Raw genomic sequence first — 21,263 nt, forward strand, 5'->3', positions numbered from 1 at the left:
ATGATCAGAAAAAGAACAGAAGGACGAGGTTGAAGCTATCTTGTCTATGGACTGGCCTTGGAAATCACATGGCATCACCTCTACTACACTCTATTCATTAGAAGGGAATTAGTAACTCTGGTGTACATTCAAGGGGAAGGGGGATTAGGCTCTATCTTTGTAAAGAAAATTGCCCAAGAATTACAATAAATTAAAACCTCCACAGTGCCCAAGAAACTACTAGTCATTTTAATCATATATTAGCAAAAGGGCGAAGGAGGGAGAAAAGGGGAAAGGGAGAGGGACCACTAAGGCAGACTTCCTTAACGACAATGTGTTTCACAGATTAATAATGTTAAAACTTCAAAACTTAGAGAACAACACAGGAAAACTGAATGGCTTGGAGAATTTTCCATTGGTCTAAGTAGTTCACAGAATTGAGTTTTGTTTTGTTTTTTAAAATGTCCTCATACACAACAAGGAAAAGTGAGACACAAATTCCTAGAACAATCTTGAAACCAAAGGGCTTGCATGGAGACAATTTGTTTAAAAAAAAAAAAAAAAAAAACCCTCATTTTTATAATGTTTACTAGTACTGATAAAAGTTTATGTGTAAAAATAATACATTTTAAGAGTAAGAAGCTTCACAATGTTTAGCCATTTTTCAAATCACTTTGGGAAGCTGAGTGATTGGTAATCTCCAACCAGAAATATAGAAATCCTTTTTAAATGTTTAAAAAATATCACATGGGTTTTGTATCACTTAAGCATTGTGAGAAAACAAGAAAATTATGAAAATGCATTGGGAAACAGATAGCAGGGTTCAGCTTCTTGTGGTTTCTCTGGATGAGGCCAAAAGCCCTTGGAGGGGAACAGCTTGGATTCCACTGAGCATGTATCATGGAAAGCTATGCAACACCATTGTTTTACTCATTTAGTCATTTTTAAAGAATTAAATGTCATAGTGCTGCCCACAAACCCAGCTATACTATACTTGTTCGTGACGGCAGAAACCCTATCAGGCCTCAATAGTCTGTGAGGAACCCGGAGGGATCTGAGTTTGTCCCTATATTTCTGAGACATGACCATGGAAACTACTATTGGTGGTCTCATCTGGGAAACACCAAAGTCATCCCACAGGTTACAATGCTCGGAGTTTCCATTTGATGGATCCATTCATGAATATTCATTATTAGTGAATATTAATAGCTGGTCTCAGAGAGCTTCCCAGGTAGTAACACATCCAGCCAACATGTAGCGATTCATTCAACCCTTGTTGAGCCCCTACCATGTGTTAGGTAGAAGACAAATACAGAGTACCTGTAAAGAGCAAAGCTGGGGTCAGCTGGGCTCTCTTTCCATTATTTGCTAGGTATGGTACCCTGAACAAGTTATTCTGTCTCTCTAAGCTTCAGTTTCATCATCTATAAAATGAGAACAATGGTACTTACCTTATTGGCTTGTCTGGCTTAGCCTAGTACAGTATAAATACAAAATGAATATCATTTCCTCCAAGTGGTACTCCCTTAGCACCTTCCTCACGCTACCTCAGATCCTTCTTCCTATTTCACCCTTTGCACTTTGTAAGCTTTCTTTTATAGCACTTCCTAGTTTCTAGTTATAAATACTTCCCAGTTTGATGATCTGATTAACATTTATCTCTCCCCTACTGGATTGTAAAATTCATGAAGGCAGAGACTTTGATGTGCCAAACACCTAACACCCAGAACAGGAGAATATAATAGGTGCTCAATAAATATCTTTTCAAACAAACTAATAAATTACATTGACAAATGCATAAACTACAAAAACGAAAAACATAGTACTAGTCTTATCGAAAAACTCATAGGCCAGTGCAACAGTTCTTAATTTTGGCTGCAAGTTAGAATCAGCTGGGGAATAATATTTTTTTAATCTCAATAGCTAGGCTCTACTCTGGAACAATTCTAGGGTAAGGGTCTGAGAGATTCCTGTTTTTGTTTTTAAGAGTTCTTCAGGTGATCCTAATCAACAAAGGTAAGAATCATTATCTACTCCAAGAGAGATGGTTAGTAATTGCAATACAATGGGATACATGTTCTCCTACAGTATCAGTCTAACAGGACTTCCTGTGATGATGGAGAAGTTTCTATTTCTGCACTATCCAATATGGCACCCACTAGTCATATATGGCTGTTAAGTTCTTGAAATGTGGCTAAAACTGAGGAACTGAATTTTAAATTTTATTTTAATTCATTTAAAATTTAAAACCATATCTCACCAGAGGCTACTCTAATAGTACAAACCTAGGAGGAGGGCACACAGAACCCCTAATCCAGACTGGAGAGATTCAATGTTCAATAAGCTGTGCCACCCCCATCCACAAAGAGGGTGCAATCTACTGGAGGAGGCTGCACCCAAACTCTGCATACAGCCCTTGAACTCTCACCTCTTTACATCCATACAGGAACAATCTCTCCCTTCTGTCATACCCATGGCAGCTGTGATCAAGGAAATCCTTTAAAGAACAGGAAGAAGCATATCCCCCAGTAGAGGAGCCTTTGTATGAGCTGCTGAGTGATGTGGTCATTGTGGCCAAGGGATGAAATGCATCTTGAGGGGGAACATTTGGAAAACAGTCACATGGAGGGAGCCCTCAGCACGGTAAATACAGCAGCACCTCATGGCTGTAAAGCAAGGGTCTCCCTTTTGCAGCTCACAAGCATAGAGCCTCAGGTACAAACCATCATCACATTACAGAGAACTGACCATTCTTCCTGAGACAAACAATGGTTCTCATTAAGCTCTTTATAAAATCAGGCTGGTCAAATGTTATATGTGGAATCACTGAATTAAAATAGAGAAGGCACTCAAGAATTCATCTAGCTGTCCTTTTCCCCCATCTACCATTTGTTAAGCACCTACTATGTGGCAGGCAGTGTATTAGGGGCCTTAGATGGTCTCTCCTTTTGTCCATACAATCCCCTGCACATTAGATATTATTTTTTAAATTTATGGTAAGGAAATGTAAGACTCCTGGAAGTTAAATAATATACTTGACTTGAACAAGTATAACAAAGCTAGGATTCCAACTCAGACCTAGACTACTTGAGTTTCTCTCTTTTTCAAAGGGGTGTGTAGTAGTCTATTATATGTATACTATGGTTTATTTAATAAATCCCTTTTATTTTCTGCTCTTCCAAATCACAATCAAGGCTTCAGTGAACCTCCTTGTATATAATACTTTAAATATATTTTTATTGGTATATAATATACATACCTACAGAAAAGTACATAAATCCTAAGTTCAGCATCTGATGAGTTATCAAAAAGTGAACTTTACCATGTAACCACCACTAACATCACGAAACAACAATATCAGCGCCTTAGAAGCCCGCTTTGTGGCATCTCCTAGTTATTTATTTCACTCACCTCCCCAAAGAGCTAGTATCAAACATAAGGGCCTACCACAGTGTGGGAGTTCATTGAAATAAAAGCAAAAGGGCAGGAGTTATAAATTAGGTATATAACTTAGGCCAAGACCTAAAACAACATTTGGTCATAACTACATGACTATTAGTTATCTACCTTAATGAGAAGTTAGTGTTTTACTGGATATAAAGAAATTAGGGAGCAAAATGAAGGCACCAGGGTGCAAAATGTGTTAACAATTAATATTACAGAATGTCTCAAGGCCTAGGGGGGTTTAAAAAACAAGAGAATATTAGGTTTCCAGTTTCATTTGGCTAGTGATTCCCAGCTCTGATGAGACGGGAAGGCCATAAAGTACCTGAGGGTTTTGGCTTGTTCAGGTTCCATTCAGCTCAATAATTTCATGATGATAAAATTAAGAGGAACATGCATTTACTGAACTCCCATAACCTGGCAGACCCTTTACAGATATGAGATCATTAAATCCCTTCAACAACTTTTTTTAATACCACTATATTCACGTTACAGAAGAAAAATGGAGGCTCAAGAAGGAGAAATAACCAGCTCAAGGTCACCTTGCTAATAAGAAGTGGATTAGCAAGGACGAAAGCCCACATCTGTCCAACTTCACGGCCTGCGCTCTTTCTATTATAGTCTGCTGCCTTCCCTTCCAGGTTTTCTGTTAAGTTATAGACCACTGATTTCCTAGAGAAGTAACCTATTGGTAGGTGAGCTGGTACTGCAATAGTAACAAAAGATGTGAGTGAGAAACTCTGAAATCCATTTTATGTTTCCAAGCTTCTCTTCTACAGTGCTGGAGCCTACCATTTTTTGTGGTTACTCATTTTTTTTTTTTTTTAATTTAGTTTGTTTCCTCTTATTCACTGATGACATACTTTTGCCTCCAAGGTGACAAAGTCACTAGACAGTTAAAACATTTAGTTACACAGGTTATCCGGCACACCTTCCAACAAAAGAAAAGATGATAGTTCACAGGTCTGTTGAGGTCTGAATTTAACTTTGCCCCCTCCTCTCTAACTTTTTCCACAACCATCGCCAATATTGATTTTCAAATGTGTACAGGTACACTGAAGAAGGGAAAAGATTCTGATGTGTTTAACTGAAGCCACTGAGTTACAGGTTGACCAAATTCACACAGAGATTTTATCTATCTCATGTTACTTGTGACAAATTTACTCATAACCCTATTAAGCACTTAAGTGTACAGTAAAATCCACTGTGACTAATGCTTTTCTTCTTTCTGTTTTGGAAACACTAATAGGTTTGGGCTGACAGTCGAGGTAAGAGAAAAAAAGAGAAATTTCTTTTACCTACTTACTTTTCCATTTGTGTCAAGTTTCCTATAAACTTAGCATCTTTTAAATAACTAACAAAACTCTGTAGACATTATTTATAATTCATGTTACCTCATTTTTAGTAAGTGCTTACCTTGACCAGAATTATATATTGCTTTTACAGACTTCTTCACTTTCTGAAGGGCTGTTCTATCTTGGTCTAGAGCCTAAAAGAGAAAAAAGGGGGAAAAGATATTAGAAGATTTGGTAAATTAAAAAAATAATAAGAAAAATTCATTTGTAATTGCATTTGTTTTCCTGAGTACCAAAGCAACAGCAAACTGACATATTCGTTAACAATGAATCATATCAGACTGGAAGTCCCTGGGATCTGAGTAGTTATATTTTCCGGAGAAGTGCAGTCATTCCACAAAGCTCAGTGTGTGAAATGGATAGCATTTTAGTCAGTCAATTATCATGCTAAGCTATGCACAAGAAAGACAATACAAGACACTGAAGAAATCTTAAGGCTTGGATTCTTTCATGCATTTACAATCCGGTAAGGAGAAAACGCAAGCATAGACATGAATGGCACAATACCCAGGCAACAGGACACATTTTATCACCTAAATGGTAATTTTAGCCAGAAAAACATTTCAAGGGGTATAATGAGTAGGAATGACCTGAAGAGCTTTTCACAGTGCTTTTAAGTTTTGCGATTTCTTTTAGTGTTAAAAAAAAAAATTAGTTATGACATATGGCAGTTGAATTTTGGCAATCTTTTAATTTAAAAAAACAGGTTGGAAAATGCCATCATGATGCTGGTAATGCTTTTAAATGATTTCTTGGATGATGAATCAACACATTAATCTACCTGTGGTATAAGCGGGGGGGCTTCTAGGAGTCTATTGTTGTTGATTCTTAATCCAGGTACAGGATACACCATTGTGTTTAGTTTGTTAAAATTCAGCAAATTGTGCGTTTAGGCTATGTACTCCTTTCTGTACGTGTATCACACTCCAAAAACAAGTTTAAAATGGGGCATAGTCAATATACTTGGCACACTGGACTAACTTGTTAAAACAATTTTAGGCCCCTTTCTGCTACTTCAAGGGCCTCTGGTCTGCTTGGGAACCCCTAGATGATATGTCAAGATTTGGAAGGCATGAGCAATAACAGTAATAAACTGCATAAATAAAAATTTAAAATATTAAATGTACACTCACATCCATCACATCATCTAAACCTCGGAACTTCAGACCAGAAAACTGAAGCCCACAGAGGCTAAGTACTTCCCTGAAGAAGCCGAAAGGGATAAATGCAATGGTAGCAGGCACCTACAATTCCCCTTATGGAAAATGGTCTTTCCTACCACTTTCCTTCACCTCTTGTTCTCTAGACCCCAGTGTCTGGCCAGGTGAGCACCAGACTCATACTGGACTCAATGTCATTCCTCAGATTTCTGGGCTTGGAAACAAGGACCACAATGCTCACTCGCTTTCTGGTCACGTCAGCTTAAGACTGCCAGTGGTTCTGTTTCTTGATGTGAGGAAAAATCTGGCCAGACAAAATGACATTAACAGAGACACAGTAACAGAGAAAAGAGGTAGAGACACTCCTCTGGCATCTGAGTTTTTGCTTCCAGCTGTTCCCAAGGCATATGTCACTGTTAACCTTCCTACAGTCTGAGTACACGAGACAACAAATTCCTTCTGTCCCAAGCCAGTTGAGCTTGGAATTCTGTCACTTGCAACCACAGGTCCTAAGTAACACTAGAACTAACATTTACTGAGCACTTACTAGACATCAGGTATAAAACTTATTATATTTATAAAACATATCAATTATATAAGATATATATACTTTCAAATATTTTATCTCTTTGCATTGCATCTTTACAGAAACCTGTTAAGGATCATCTTCATTTTTCAGATAAGGAAATGTAGTAGACCTTCAATAAATATTTATAGAAAGGGAAGGTGAGAAAGGTTAAGTAACTTTCCCAAGGTCACAGAGCCAGAAAATGCTAATGTCACATTCTACACTTATATCTACCAAATCCCAAAGTGTATGCTTTCTTTACTGGGATGCTGAGACAAAAAACAGGGTTTCCAGACTGCAAGTCTAACACGATTTCCACCATACCCATCACCTACATTCTAACTCCATATCTTATCACATCCACTGCCTACCTGTACTTCTGTTCAATATCTTCCTTTAAATACTCTTGTATCTTTTTAAAAAAATTTAAATAACTGTATTGTAAAGAGTTACAATAAATGAAAAACCAGGATCACTTACCATTGATAGAAGACACTTTGAAAATTACAATGTACCTCTACCTATACAAAATGCTCCTCCGCTTAGGATCTCAAGTCATCTCACATACCTGTCATGCTGCATGTCATGCTTAAGGGAATGTTTTATGAGACATTTCAGGGAAGAGATAAATTTTGTATTACTGAAAAGATTTAAGATTTGCATTGTAGAGGAAAGAGGGAAGATAACTAGTATTTAACAAATACTTGGTATAAACCAGAAAGCATGCTAAGAGGTTTACAGAGATTATCTCACTTAATTCTCACAAAAGTCCTATGAAATAAATATTCTTATTATATCCATTTTATGGATGAGGAAACAGAGGCTTGGCTTAGAAAGGTTAACTTGTCCAGGGTGGCTGAGCTGGAATTTGAACCCAGGTCTTTGACAACACAGAGCCTTATCTTCTAACCACTACCTAATTCTGCATTCTAATGATATCCGCGATAGGCTGAAACTAAAAACAGTCTCATCATATGGGGGAGGTGACGACTATACACCAGTTTTGAGATAAACCTGAGTTTTAAAAATATATAAGACATTTAGATTGCTAAGAGCAGGAGGGAAAGAACATGATGCAAATAAGCATTTACTTAAAAGACTGAATCCAATGGGTTTATTCTTAGATGAACTGTTTTTGTGATGTCATTGTTTTAAAATGCTAAAAATAGTCATTAATTTTTTTCCATACTTATGATTGCCCTTTTTCCCTGATGAAAAACCTTGGGCCTTAGAGAAATTAGTTAGCTTGCCAAGTGTCACATACTAAGTAAGAGAAGAGCCAGCCTATGCTTTTTCAACCATGCCATCTAATCTGTTGTGGAAGGCAAGTCCAAGTTTCCCCTGAATCTTAACATTTCTTAATTATTTTCAAGAAAGAAACAAAGATCTGCTTCTGGAGGAAAATAACCTATCGGTTATCTTTGGGGGAATAATGACTAAAAAAGGATGGCTGTAGTCTAACAGAAATTACTAAGTGGACTTTGCAGTTAACTCCAAATGAGCAAATGAATGTGAAAGATTTCAGCCATAACATTTTTTGAGACCATCTACCTACTTCCTTTTGTGGGGGGGAGCGGGTACAGTCTCAGAATTTCTGTTCGATGTTTACCAACTTGCCTATGAACTGGTAGGGTGTAAAGTTCATCTACTTACTTTTAAAGTTTATTGAAAGCATCCTCATTTGACAGCTACAGTCAGTTAAGTCTAGGTGACACTTCTTTTTTTTTAAGCTTGAGTGTTTGGCCACTGGCAAAAATAAGCTAAATAAAATGCACTTTTAAGAGCCTCATGTTTTAGAGAGCCAGGGGATACTGTCCTTCAATCAAACAAGGCTCCCTCTAGAAATAATACAAGTCTAAGTGTGCTACAAAGATTTATTCCCATAAATGCCAAACAACAACTGCAGTGACATCCTCTGAAATGTCATATATGTAAAATTAAATAAGGGCTAAGAGAAAAATGGTAGATAATATAGGCTATAAGATTATCTTTCCCAAATCATTAGAAGTATGATAAAACGTGTGCGGGCATTTCTAAGTATGTATCTGCAGTTGGACAACTCAAAAGAGTGGGGTGAGGGGGAAAGAATGAATTAACAAATAAATGAATACAGGAGAATGTAAAGTTGTGCCATACGGCATTATTACATTCTCTTTAACATTACATAACTAAGGATCATGGATGGTAGTCTAGGAGAGCACTTCCAACCTTGATAAGAAGACTTTTTACTTTTATTTCACACATAGTCCTAACAAGTTTTGTCATTTGAATCTAGGCCCAGAGAAGATGCAGGCTGCTGCAAATCAGAGAGAGGCTGCTAGGAAGCCATACTGACAGAGGCACTACATGAGAGCTGACAGCCAAAAGGATGTAGAAAAATTATACAAACCAGACCATAAGGACAGAAAAGTCCTTGAGACTTTGAGGACAAGGAGGGTAGCATACCCCTCCAGGCCGAGTGGTATCCCTCAGTCACAGCAGAGTGTAAGAGCAGATGTTCTCAGAGACGCGTATGAATCTGACCATGCCTGCTCAGGGCATTTGAACTAGTTGATTGCTCTGCCTAGAACTCTTCCCCAAAGCTCTCTGGATGACTGGCTCTTTCTTCTTACACAAGCCTCGGATTAAAAGTCCTTTCCCCACAAAAGCCTTCTAAGGATACCCTACAGCAATGTATACCCTCGGCCCACCCAAGGGTTACTCTCAAATGCATGTCATGCCAGTTTTTGCATAGTGTTACCACATCCTGAAATGATCCTGTTCATGATTTGTTTGCTTTTATGGTATTTTTCTCTCTACTAGAAGAATGGAAGTTCTATGAAAGTAGGGGCTTGTATAACCTGTTCATGGCTGAGTTCCTAGTCCTAGTGTCTAGCACACAGTAGATGCTCAAAAATGCTTATGAAATGAAGCGACAAATGACTGAATACATAAACTCATCAGTATAATCATCTCCACAAAACAGAGAAGTAGGCAACATAAGACTTGCTTTGAAAATGGTTGATAAAATAGTTCTAGATTCAGAAAACATGGTCCTCTGTAATTCTTCCCCTAATGGTTTTGAATAAAGTTTAAAGGTATACATATCTAATATGTATAGCCATATATGTAGAAGAGATATGACTATACAGTCATGAGAATAATGTCTTAACAGGACATTGTCTTCAAATAGTTATTCTGTGAACTTTCTTTAAAAATATTTTATTGAAATATATTTATGCTAACTGAGCAATGGCAATACTGTTGCCACTATTCATTAAGACTTTCTATTTTAGAATTACTTTCTAAATCTATGGCACTTTCTATATACTCAAGTGGGAAAACTGCTTTTATTTTGGGTAGATTAGATTTTAGACAATAACCACAACTCTTTGGAGCTAAATTTTATGTTTACAGAGGCAGGAAATAGTACATAACAATAAAATATTAGCATAGAACTTCCTAGAGATATGCCAAGGTAGCAGGGAATTATACCTACCATCTAGCAGTGCTCTGAGCATTCAATACATTAATGTGCCTAGAAGTGGCTAGCACAAAGTCTTGAATGGAGCAGGTGCTCAAAAATGACCAGCTATCATTACTCTCACCTCAGAAGGCAGTTGCCAGTGAAACACTTGGAGCAGTGACAGCAAAACACCTCTGAAACAAATATTCCTATACCAAAGTGATTTCCTTAAAAAAACAAAAAAACAAAAAAAACAAAAAAAACTTTTTTTTTTTTTAACTCACTTGGAAAAAAAAAGGGCTTCCATTGTATTGCTTTATAGTATATTCAGAGAGGTCATTTAAAAAATGCTTTTTAATGGATGCATTTGTCCCATAATTGCCACAAGGCAAATGTTCTTATATGTGATATTCCTTTAATAGGGGAAGCAAGGGAATGCTACTTTGGCCTAATTTTGGTTTAGACTCTGATTACTTCAGCCTTGAGCTTGCTGGGCAATCATGCTACCTTGATGGGAGGAGTGAGGATTGAAGAGCAATGTGTTTAGGGATGCCTAATTAACACTTGCATAAGAGGATGAAAAAGTGACATAAGTTCTCATGCAGCCTCACAGCCAAATCAGTAAATTATTTACCCATTGTAAATCTCCATATGCTAGAACATATACGTGAATAATCATAATGTGAAGGCATAAGCTCTTTCTATGCATTCATTCACACTGTCCAATGTGATCATGAGTAGAGTTGTGGATAAAGGTGCCAGAAGAAAGAATTGACAATGAAGAATTGTCACTGTCTCCTCCTCAAAAAGGGGAAAGATATAGGCAAACCACGCAAATGTGTGCTGTTGACCTTCCATACCTGTGGGTTCCACAGGCCAACTGTGGGACTTGCATGTGCATAGATTTTGGTATCTGTGGGGATCCTGGAACCAATTTCTCTGAGATTTTTTCTGATGATCATCAAACTTGGGTTTTTACATCATTTAGGCACTTATTCATCCACTCAGTGTGCTAGACGCTTCAACAGGCACCAGCCTAAGTGTGAAAACCAAATTGTGCATCTACCTCTCCTTAACCAGCTGCAGGCCTCCTCACTTCTTGCCACAGCAAAGCAGCATCAGCAAAACCCTTTGCTAGAAGAAATGGGAAGCCTGGTAAGGCTTCTGATAAGATTGATAAAGTAAGTTGTTCATAAAACATTCATTATTGCTAACCTGGGGCTTGCTTTATCCATACTTCTCACATCATTCCACTCTACCTTATTTTTTAGATGTTTAAGTACCTGCGTCTCTCCCTGTACTCCATCAACTAAAAACTCTGTAAGAATAATACCAGGATAATATTCATGTTTATTTCTTCACATAGAAGATGCTTTGTAAGGATTCACTGACATGAATGAAAGGAATGAACACATACACACTCTCTCTCTCTTTGGAGGAAGAAAGGAAAGATGAAAGAATTCACTGTTCTTCCAATAAAACTAAGTCCTCGCTACTGCCTGCAAGGCCCTACGTGACCCAGCCTTCTGCCCTCTCCCCTCTGTTCCCACACCCTCCACTACTCATTATGTTCCAGCCACACCTACAGTCTTTCTAACCCCAATGCGCTAGTCCTGCCTTAAAGCTTTTAGAATTGCTGACCTCTCTCCTGAAATCTTTTTCTTAAAACTCTCTTCGCCTAAATCTAAACGGGCCTAGCTTGTACCTTCTCTCTTTTTTTCTGCCATTCAGGTCAAATGCCATCTCACAAGGACATTCTGATGGTCCAACTCCCAGTCACTGTCCATTCATTACCCTCTCTTACTTCCTAGGAAGCACTAACACTCTCTGAAATGATCTTATTGTTATGCTCCTGCGTTTATGATCTGTCCCAATAGAATGTAATCTCTCAAAGAAGGTGGTACTATCCTGTTCATGGCAATGTCACCAGCACTGAAAACAATAGGAGATGTGCAGTAAATATCTATTATTTTTTTTTACTTTCCCTTCTTTTCACAGGTGATGATCTATTAAATTCATTTTAAAGACTTGTGTTAGTCACTGATCTGGCTGGAGGGCCGAATCAAGGGTTTATAGATCACCCTGTTGTAATCTTCAGATCCAGACTAAAAGGCCCCAACAGGTAGCATGGTATCAGACCTATTAGAGCACTCAGTGGAAGCTGACTGAATGAACAAGCAAACAAATGGAAGGTGAAAGAATGAATATCTCTCTTATGTCTGTGTCTGACATTTGAGGACCTGTTGGTGGTTTCAGTTAAACTGGCCTGAGTACTATGTGAATATGAACTCCTTGTTGCCTTGCCCTCTCCTATACTAGTGAACAGATGGTCCCGGAATCTCCTGATTACTTGAAATTAAAACAAGAATGCCCATTCCTGGAGACTGTGCAAGAATCCAAAATGACCATGTGGGTACAATAAACCCTTCCAAAGCAGCTCTATCTCCTCATCTGAAAGGGTAAGTGGAGTGGCCACAAATGAAATTAAAACCTAACTAGTCTGAAAATACGTCTCATCATTTCCCCTCACTAGAATTATCTTTCTATGCACTCATCCACCCAGCAAACATTTACTAAGCAATGGCTAGGGGTTAGGCTATAAAGATACAGAGGCGAGTGAAACATAGCCTGTCTGTATGGCACACCTTTGGAAGAGCAAAGTTAAGTTTCACGGGGTTCCAGGGATAACAAAAAGAAGGTTGGAAAGTAATTAAGCAGAGAAGAAGGGAACTAACTAAGAGTGTCCCCTGTGGGCCAGGTGCTGTCCTAGGTCATCTCCATCTTTAACCCCTGCAATCCTGGAGGAGAAGACGCCCATGGCATTCTATCTGACACTCCTCTTGGAACAAGCCAGGAAGGAATGGGAGTAAGGGTGCAGACAGGAAAGACAAGTTGAGGCAGAGAGAAGCAGAACAGAAATAGGAACTCCAATTACAGCAGTTTGAGGAGTTGAGGTGTGGAGTGCTAAGAATCATCCTGTGTAACACCACCCACAGTTAGTGGGGTTCAACCAGGAAGCAGCAGTGCAGAATACTTGCCAACAGAGGAAGAGGGACCTGGCAGCAGCAGCTTATATGAAAGGAAGAGGTAAAGATGTTATCATGTTAGTTTCAAAATTAATATGAGTTGAATGAGGCTGCCATGAAGGGGAAATGACCAACCTAAAATAAAATTTGATTTGCATAACACAGCCCCAAAATTGAAAGTTGGTACGTTATCTGCAAATAAAGGTTTTAAGATGTTTATCTGTGCTGTTTTAGACTATAAAAAGTGTCCTTAAGATTCTCCTGTGCTTATAAAGATTTCTATCAGAAACATTTAACGTCTTCTACGGTGCCTACAGCTTAATGGCTGCATGGTTCTCAGCTGGAATTTGACCAAAGAACAGGAAAGATCTGTAAATCCTAAACTTTGAAAGGTTTGGGCCCCACTTGACAAGTTACTTCACAGTTCAGATCCTTGGCAAAAATTTAACATACCACCTTCGACCAATATCTCCTAAACAATTCTAAGGATTTAGTCCATGCAAGAAAACACCACCAAGCTATCAACTTCCCAAGCCAAAGAAAAGGTACTGCATAAAACTAGCTCGCAAAAGTCTGCTCTCCTACGTAGGCATAAATTATCTGTTAGGCGTGTATACGTTTTGAGGGCAGGGCCTATGTTAGGCCCAGAGTAGGGCTCAATAAATATCTGTCAAATAAATCTGCCTCTGTATTAAAAGCATCAAGAATTAAAGCTGTACAGAAGAAAACTGGAACTCAATAATGCTGCTATTTCTCATGTACTATTTGTTTTAATGCCTTAGTGTTTATTACAATCACTTAAAGGAAGCACCATCTTAACTAAGGTAAATATTGCAACACATATTTTTTGTTTGGGTAGCACACGTAAAAATATTCACTTTCTAATCGCCCCGGGACTCTTGGAGGTTACAGTGGTTCCCAAGCCTCATCTTGCCTTTCAAAAGTCAGTCACATCACGTATCAATAATGAAATCATTTTATAATCATTTATGAGGGCTTAGGACCTGGATGAAGCACACTCTTCTCAATTAATCACTGCGAGTTGTAAAGGAAGTCTTACAAAGTCCTACATGCAACACGGGCAAAAGGAAGCCATTTGCGGTGAAGGGCCTGCCTACCTCCCTCCCCTTCGCCCCCCCATGGGAAAAGCAGACTCCGAGACAGACTAGATGAGTGAAGGGAGATGAGTGAAGTATGGGCCTCCTATCATATCAACAACCTTTTCATTAAACCACTCTGCCTTTTGTACCAATGGCAGAATTCAGCAATGTGTACAGAGAAAGGAAAACAGATCCCCTTCAAAACCCTTGATATGGTTTGGCTCTGTGTCCCCACTCAAATCTCATGTTGAACTGTAATCCCCACATGTCAGGGAAGGGGCCTGGTGGGAGGTGACTGGATCATGGGGGTGGTTTCCCTCATTCTGTTATCATAATAGTGAGTGAGTTCTCACAAGATCTGATGGTTAAAAAGTACGGTGCTTCCACTCTCTCTCTCTCCAGCGGCCTTGTGAAGAAGGTGCTTGCTTCGTCTTTGCCTTCTGCCATGACAGTAAGTTTCCTGAGGCTTCCCCAGCCATGCGGAACTGTGAGTCAATTAAACGTCTTTTCTTTATAAATTACCCAATATCAGGTAGTTCTTTATACCAGTGTGAAAACAAACTAATACAACCCTTAAAATCAAACCTGTCATCCTAAACAAGTACAGCCATTCCATACATTCTGTAAAGAGAACTCAACCCACCTCTGAGGGCTAAGCTAAGTTTTGCTTTTCTCTGGGATGCTCATTCTCTGCACCTAATCAGTAGAATCCTTGATGGTCCCACACCATCTGGCACTAAGTTACTACGAGTACCCACAGTTCTAAGTGACCATTAATGTTCCAGAAATCAACTACCATTTGTTAAGAGGTCCAATCTTTGCCTCTTGGAAGAAACATAGCCTATCACGCGGCAAGCTACCATCTTGAGGGGTGTAAAGCCACGGCTACAAACACAAGCTTTGAGGTCATAGAGAGCTGTGTCACTTCCTGCTTGGCTACCACACACTGACTGTGTGACCCTGGTCAAGTTAGTCACTCTCTCTGATACTAAAGGTACTGTTAACGCCTTTCTCATATAATACCTGGCACAGACATGTGTTTGCTTCTTTTCCTCCTTTCCCCAATGGTCCTCAGAGTCTGATTTTGGTTCATTCTTGTCTCTTTTCTCCCCAGTATTGATGATGATAAAATGACAATGTGACATTGCCATTAATCTTATATCATCTTATATAATCATCACAGTAACTTATAAGAAAGTTTCTATTACCTACGTTTTACAGATAAGAAAATTGAACATCAGAATGGCCCTAAGATATGCAGCTAATAAGAGAGCCAGGATTCCAAAGCAGGTCTTCCTGATCTCAAGGTCTATATTCATAACCATGTTGCTCTCCAACCCTTCAACCTGACACAATGGGGTTCAAAAGATGGAGGACCCTTAAAAAAAAACAACAACAAGGATTCAGTCATCAGGCCACTAGACAATCAGTTTCAAAGACCTTTTTCTTCCCATTCCAGGAGGCTCTATGTAAAACAGCTAAAGAGTAGTTGAGATAAAAAGCAAAGTGGGAAGGAGTCAACTTGCAGGTCACTGGGGTTGTGCCACCCAAGCAGGTCAGACTTGAGCTGCACATCAGCCATTTCACATAGGTCTATCTGCTAAATACTTTGCTCAGCATAGTGAGTGTCAGTTAAAACCACAGAGGGGCTTTCCACTTAGCTTCAGGCACACCCTGGGAACTACAGCTTTTGTGGACTTCACAAATTGAGAACTAGTCTTGACAATGAGCATCATTTTCACTAAAACTGATCGCTGGCATGTGTACCTGCATACAGAAAATAGGCTTAATATAAATAACCAACCACAACACCATGTGGAGATGCACAGGCTTGTGAAAGCTTCCAGGTGCCCTTTAAAATACTGGTGACTTACTGAAAAACACCACTGAGAGTGACTGATTGGTAGAAAAATCCTTGAAAAGAATTAATGGGCCTATCTGTGGCATCAGGAAAGAAAATAGGAGCTTACTTATCAAAGAGGAATAGTTTATCTACCTGGTATTTCTAATCCTAACTCTGGCCCATTGAGAGGCCATTCAAGCATTCAGTCTCTGCTGAGGAATGTGGCGGGTGCCGGAGGGGTTGGAGGGGGGAGTGCGGAATGAACAGGCAGATACGGCTCCTACATCTACAAAGACCTGTACCTCCAGGCATGAAGTCTGTTCTAGGTGTGGGGATACCTGGTGAAGACAAGAATGTTCTCTTCTTCAAGGTGGAGTAGACAGAGAACAACCACGTGCATGCTAACATTCTGAGAAAACAGGCCCTTGTTGTTAAGAAGCATCAGGGAGATCAGATGCCTGAAACAAGTGGCCACAGGAGGGATGAAGAGATACACTGGGACCCATCGCACAGGGAGGAAAGGGCCATGGTAAGGAGACTGGATTATATTCTGGAGGCCATAGTTTGGCCAAGATGGAGCCTCTAGGGTTTTAGAACAAAGACGTGATTAGCTCTGACCTTGAGAAAAATGACTCTGGCTGTTGTGGTGGAAATGGAAGGTAAAGGGGCAAGACTGGAAAGGGAGGAGACAAGCTGGGTATTACATCACAACACTTATCTGAAGTATTTCTGTTGTGGTTCAATCCACTTCCTCCTCTGGGACCACACCCCAAACTCAAGGCTTCCTCCAAATCTTCTCTTCCTCCTCCATGTCTATTTAGTACCACAGTGATGGCACAAAGATGTTCACCTGGACACCAAAGTCACATTCCTCTTGTTTAACCCTCTTCCCAAGAGGCCACAACATTCTGCCAATTCAATCTCAGCAGCACTTCTTTTTTGTTGCTTTCTATTTTTTAGAAACACGGGTCTCACTATGTTAATAGGCTAGATTCGAACCCCTGGGCTCAAGGGATCCTCCTGCCTCAGCTTCCAGAGCAGCTGGGACTACAAGTGTGTGCCTCTATGTCAGGTTATTCTGCAGCATTACTGAAACCCACTGCAAGGGCTCCTGTCTTACTTTAGGACTTAATCATGCCCCAGCCAGGTACTTCCACAGCCTCTAGCAGTTCATCCTCCACCCATCCATCTTCCGCACCATTGCAGAGTGTTTCTAAATATGTCTAGTCATGCCACTCTCTGACTTTAAAACAGAATCAAGTGGAACCCCCAACCATGGCTCATAAAGCCCTTCTCTGCCTCACCTCAATCTACTTTCACAGACTCCCCTTCGCAGCCAACCCACCCTTGTCACTGTGACTGTCCACTTTATATTCCTGGTTCTCCAAGTTCATGATGTCCAAACATGCCAGGCTCCTTTCTGGCCTTTATGACTCTGGAGATGCTAATTCTAGTAGCTAAAATTTTCTCTTTTCTGAACAATACTTCTGCCTCTCACCATTTTCTCCATCATCTTCTTAACAATTTTACAAACTCTTGTTCAACCTTTAAGATTGGGTTTTATCACCCAATAAGAAAGTTTCACTGCCCCCCTTCCCCAATTAAGAAATAATCTCTCTTCATTCACTAGTGCTATGAGAGCACCTGCCAGGTTATAATGACATTTTCCTCACATTTTTATCTTGACAAAGAACAGTTATTAATCTTTTAAGATACCAGACACACATATGTATGTGTTTATTTATATATTATTTCCTCCCAGTTGTAGAGCCATCTTGCTGGCCCTGCACCCCAGGGTGTAGGAGAAGATCTAGATATGCCCAGTGTACAGAAACTGGAACCTACCATCTAAATTTGACTGCCCCTCAGATGTCTCTGGTTCTCAGCTTCCTGACCTGCAAATGTGCAAGACTACACCAATCTGCAGTCTCTTCTGGCTCTGATTTCTGAAAATCAAGTATTTTCAAATCCTAGGAACATTATTCTTCTCTCTTAGCATGCTAGATTTCCTTTTAAATGAAAGAAATTTTAATTTAAAAAAAAAGTAACACAAATAGCATCAACATGGAAATATATTTGGGAAAGTATCTGATATTCAAGATTTCCACGCAATTAAAAAGATAGGCCATAGTGTCAGGCTCAGATTCTAATTCCAGCCATTTCGGTGTCCCTATTTTGCATCCTCTGACCTCCAAGAGATATTCTGAAAAGTCTACCTTGAATTTAGTATTCAAAGACTTCATCAATCTAAGAAGACATGCATTAATAATGCCTTTTTGGAGATGAAGAAATTAAGTCAGAAAGTAGGGATCCAGGGCCAAAAAACTAGTAAATGGAAAAATCAGGATTTTAACCCTGGAAAGCTTAACTCCAAAGTCTGTGCTTTCTGCCATGTCTGACTGCTTCTCCAACTAAAAAACATGTTTTATTCTACTTTTTGTCACGTCCCAGTATGGCGCATGCTAAGCTTACTATAGTTGCTTCATGTTCCTAGTTTCTGAGAACAGAAGTTTGAAGGGAATACAAGTGGTAAGCCATTGGTGACTTCTCCACTTCAATTATGAGTTTAGACCCAATTGTTTATTCATCAAAACAAACCTCAGAGCTGCCAACCACAGATCTGGTCATTGTGGGTTTTGTTTTGTTTTATTTTTTAATAAGGAGAGAAAGACCTAATTTGGCAGAGGAGACCAAGAAGCCCGGGCTATACATTTGCATAAAGATGATTACTAAAACTGAAGAATTGCTTCTCATAAAAAAAACTGATGGAGTTAAAAAAAAATCCAAATGAATTAAACCAGCAGTTCCTACCCTGTGATTTGTAGAAAACTGTTTCTGAGAGATGCTGGAAAGTATTCTGGAGAAAACAATTAATTTGTTTACCATTTGTAAAATGGTAAATTTGGAAAATACTACATTCTAACGATATCTTTTTCCTGGAGATACTGAATGCACGTCAGGCTATCAAAGACTGGAATGTTTTAAAGAAACATGTTTAACTCTATACTCCAACAATTCCCAACAAAGATAAAGTAAATAATTAAATAACTAATTACAATCAGAATACCTAGTTTTGTTTTTATTTTTGCACACCTGCAGAACAATGTTTTTTGGAACACCAATATAGAACACTAAATTTTTAAAAATGGGCCAGGCGTGATGGCTCACGCCTATAATCTCAGCTCTCTGGGAGGCTGAGGTAGGTGGATCACTTGAGGTCAGGAGTTCAAGACCAGCCTGGCCAACATAGTGAAACCGCATCTCTACTAAAAATACAAAAATTAGCCCGATGTGGTGATGGGCACTTGTAATCCCAGCTAGTCGGGAGGCTGAGGCAAGAGAAGTGCTTGAACCTGGGGGGAAGAGGTTGAAGTGAGATGAGGTAGAGCCACTGCTCTCCAGCCTGGGCGATAGAGTGAGACTCTGTCTTAAAATAAATAAATAAATACATAAATAATAAATTAATTTTAAAAAACTGAACAAAGTTAGGCCTCAAAAAAATATACTATGTACATCAGCTAAAGAGGTCTGACAATTTTCTGATGTCAACAACAGATACTATCAGCAAAAAGATAAATAATTGTAATCAATTTTTATAGAACAAACAAAACCAAGACAAAAGAACTAAGAGGGAAAAATACAACAAAAATCATGCATTAGACATATCGAAGTTGACATCTCTAATACATACTTAGGATGTAGAATTCTTATGTTGCTGCTATAAAGACCCAGAAGAACAGAGGGACAAAAAACATTAACACAAGAAACCGAAAATAGCAAACATATGCAAGTAATTTCAATTGCACTGATAAGTTTAAAATTCCACATGGAACAATAATAAAATGCATTTTTTTATCCTTCTAAAGCTGTAAGAAATAGAAAAAAGAAATTTGGTGAATGGAGAGGCTTTGGAGAAATGGCCACAAACCATACAGAAGACAAATTATATTTCAAGTCACAAAACCACCCTTACATTTGACATAGTAAATCCAGTCCTGATAATTCCTTTCAAAACAACTGTTGCCATTTCCTCAATAATAAAGGATGTGTATTATCAAATGTTCTAAATCATCATTAGCAGTGTTTTATAGAAAGTTAGAAGTAACCTAAATCCAACAACAGTAAAATGGTAAACTAAAATAAAATAGAAATAGGAAGGACTCTATGGTTACTAAAAATTATGTATGGAACAAATTAGAATGGACAAAGGTCTATCATTTATTGTCTAATACATATGTGCAGATATCATAAAATATCATAATTTAGAACATCAAGTTACATGTATTATAATAATGTAAATTATCTAGAACTGTAAAGTGCAGAGAGGTACCTACAGATGTTTAACAGCTGTGCTATGTTGTAATTAAGAAAATTTTTTCTTTTAAAATAATTTCCTTATACAATATTAAAAGATTGATTCAGTACTTAAAATATTTTTAATCCTCTTAACAGTGTCTTATAATACATGCAATGCCTGCTTTTTCCTGAGCAATTTCAAAGGACCCAACAATATGTTAACTTTCATAGAAAACAAGGCAGAAATGGCACATACTCTCAGTAAACTCCATGTTGCCTTGTGAACTGTACCTTTAAAAAATTAGTAGAATATTGTGTTTCAAGAGCTCCTGTCTGGGGCCCAAAAGAAAACTGTAATCACAGCAATTATCTTGTGAACCTCTAATTTCTGTTGTAGTTTTAAAGTTCGGAGTTAGCACACCCACCCACAAGCACCATGGCTTTTTCATCTTGATGCAATTTCAGTCCCATTCTTGGGAAAATAATAATTATAAGTACAACAAGGTATTTAAAGACCAAAAAAATACTCATGAAAACACCACTTCCATGTTACAACACAGTGAGAGTTCCTTAAAAGAATTAAAACCCAGACTGGAAAGAAGTTTCCTGAGTCACATCTTTTCAGGACAGTAAGAACTTACAGGATCCTACTTCAAAAGACAACAGATTGGAACAGTTTGGAAACCACTGAGCCTTTTAGCTTCCCACCAGTTCTAAGATCCTATAATGTCCTAATAAACCTATTTGTCTGGGTCTTGACCTAAATGACTCAAAATATGCTATGGATGGCTCACAGTCATTCAGGCTTAGTTACACAATTTTTGTCTGAGATGGAGAATCACATAGCTACCAACTAGATGCTGGAATTTAAATAACATGGTTTGGAACACAAAATCTAGAGCCAAACCGCCTGTGGTCAAATCCTAGCTCCACTACTTACATGACCTGGGCCAGAAACTTAACCCGGCTGTGCCTCAGTTTCCTCCCTCTATAAAACAGGGAAATTTATAGTAATTAATCTCATAGAGTTATAAGGATTAAGTGAAG

The 21,263-nt window shown here is 38.7% G+C and overlaps 1 protein-coding gene and 1 long non-coding RNA gene across 13 annotated transcripts in view; one reads left to right on the forward strand and one right to left on the reverse strand.

Annotated features, from left to right (window-relative positions):
- ASAP1 (ArfGAP with SH3 domain, ankyrin repeat and PH domain 1) overlaps positions 1–21,263 on the reverse strand; it is a 391,937-nt gene that overhangs the window by 179,735 nt on the left and 190,939 nt on the right. For all 12 annotated transcript variants that reach the window (XM_063817373.1, XM_054657023.2, XM_009455915.5 and 9 more), the window contains one exon: positions 4,840–4,912. In XM_063817373.1, coding sequence (XP_063673443.1) covers positions 4,840–4,912 — 73 coding nt within the window. The remainder of the gene's footprint in view (positions 1–4,839; positions 4,913–21,263) is intronic.
- Positions 15,012–19,976, forward strand: LOC134810921 (uncharacterized). The gene is made up of 3 exons (XR_010159678.1): positions 15,012–15,071; positions 15,299–16,449; positions 17,683–19,976. It is a non-coding gene; the product is annotated as an uncharacterized LOC134810921 (long non-coding RNA).

This window comes from Pan troglodytes, chromosome 7 (assembly GCF_028858775.2).
Source record: "Pan troglodytes isolate AG18354 chromosome 7, NHGRI_mPanTro3-v2.0_pri, whole genome shotgun sequence".
NCBI lineage: Eukaryota > Metazoa > Chordata > Mammalia > Primates > Hominidae > Pan > Pan troglodytes.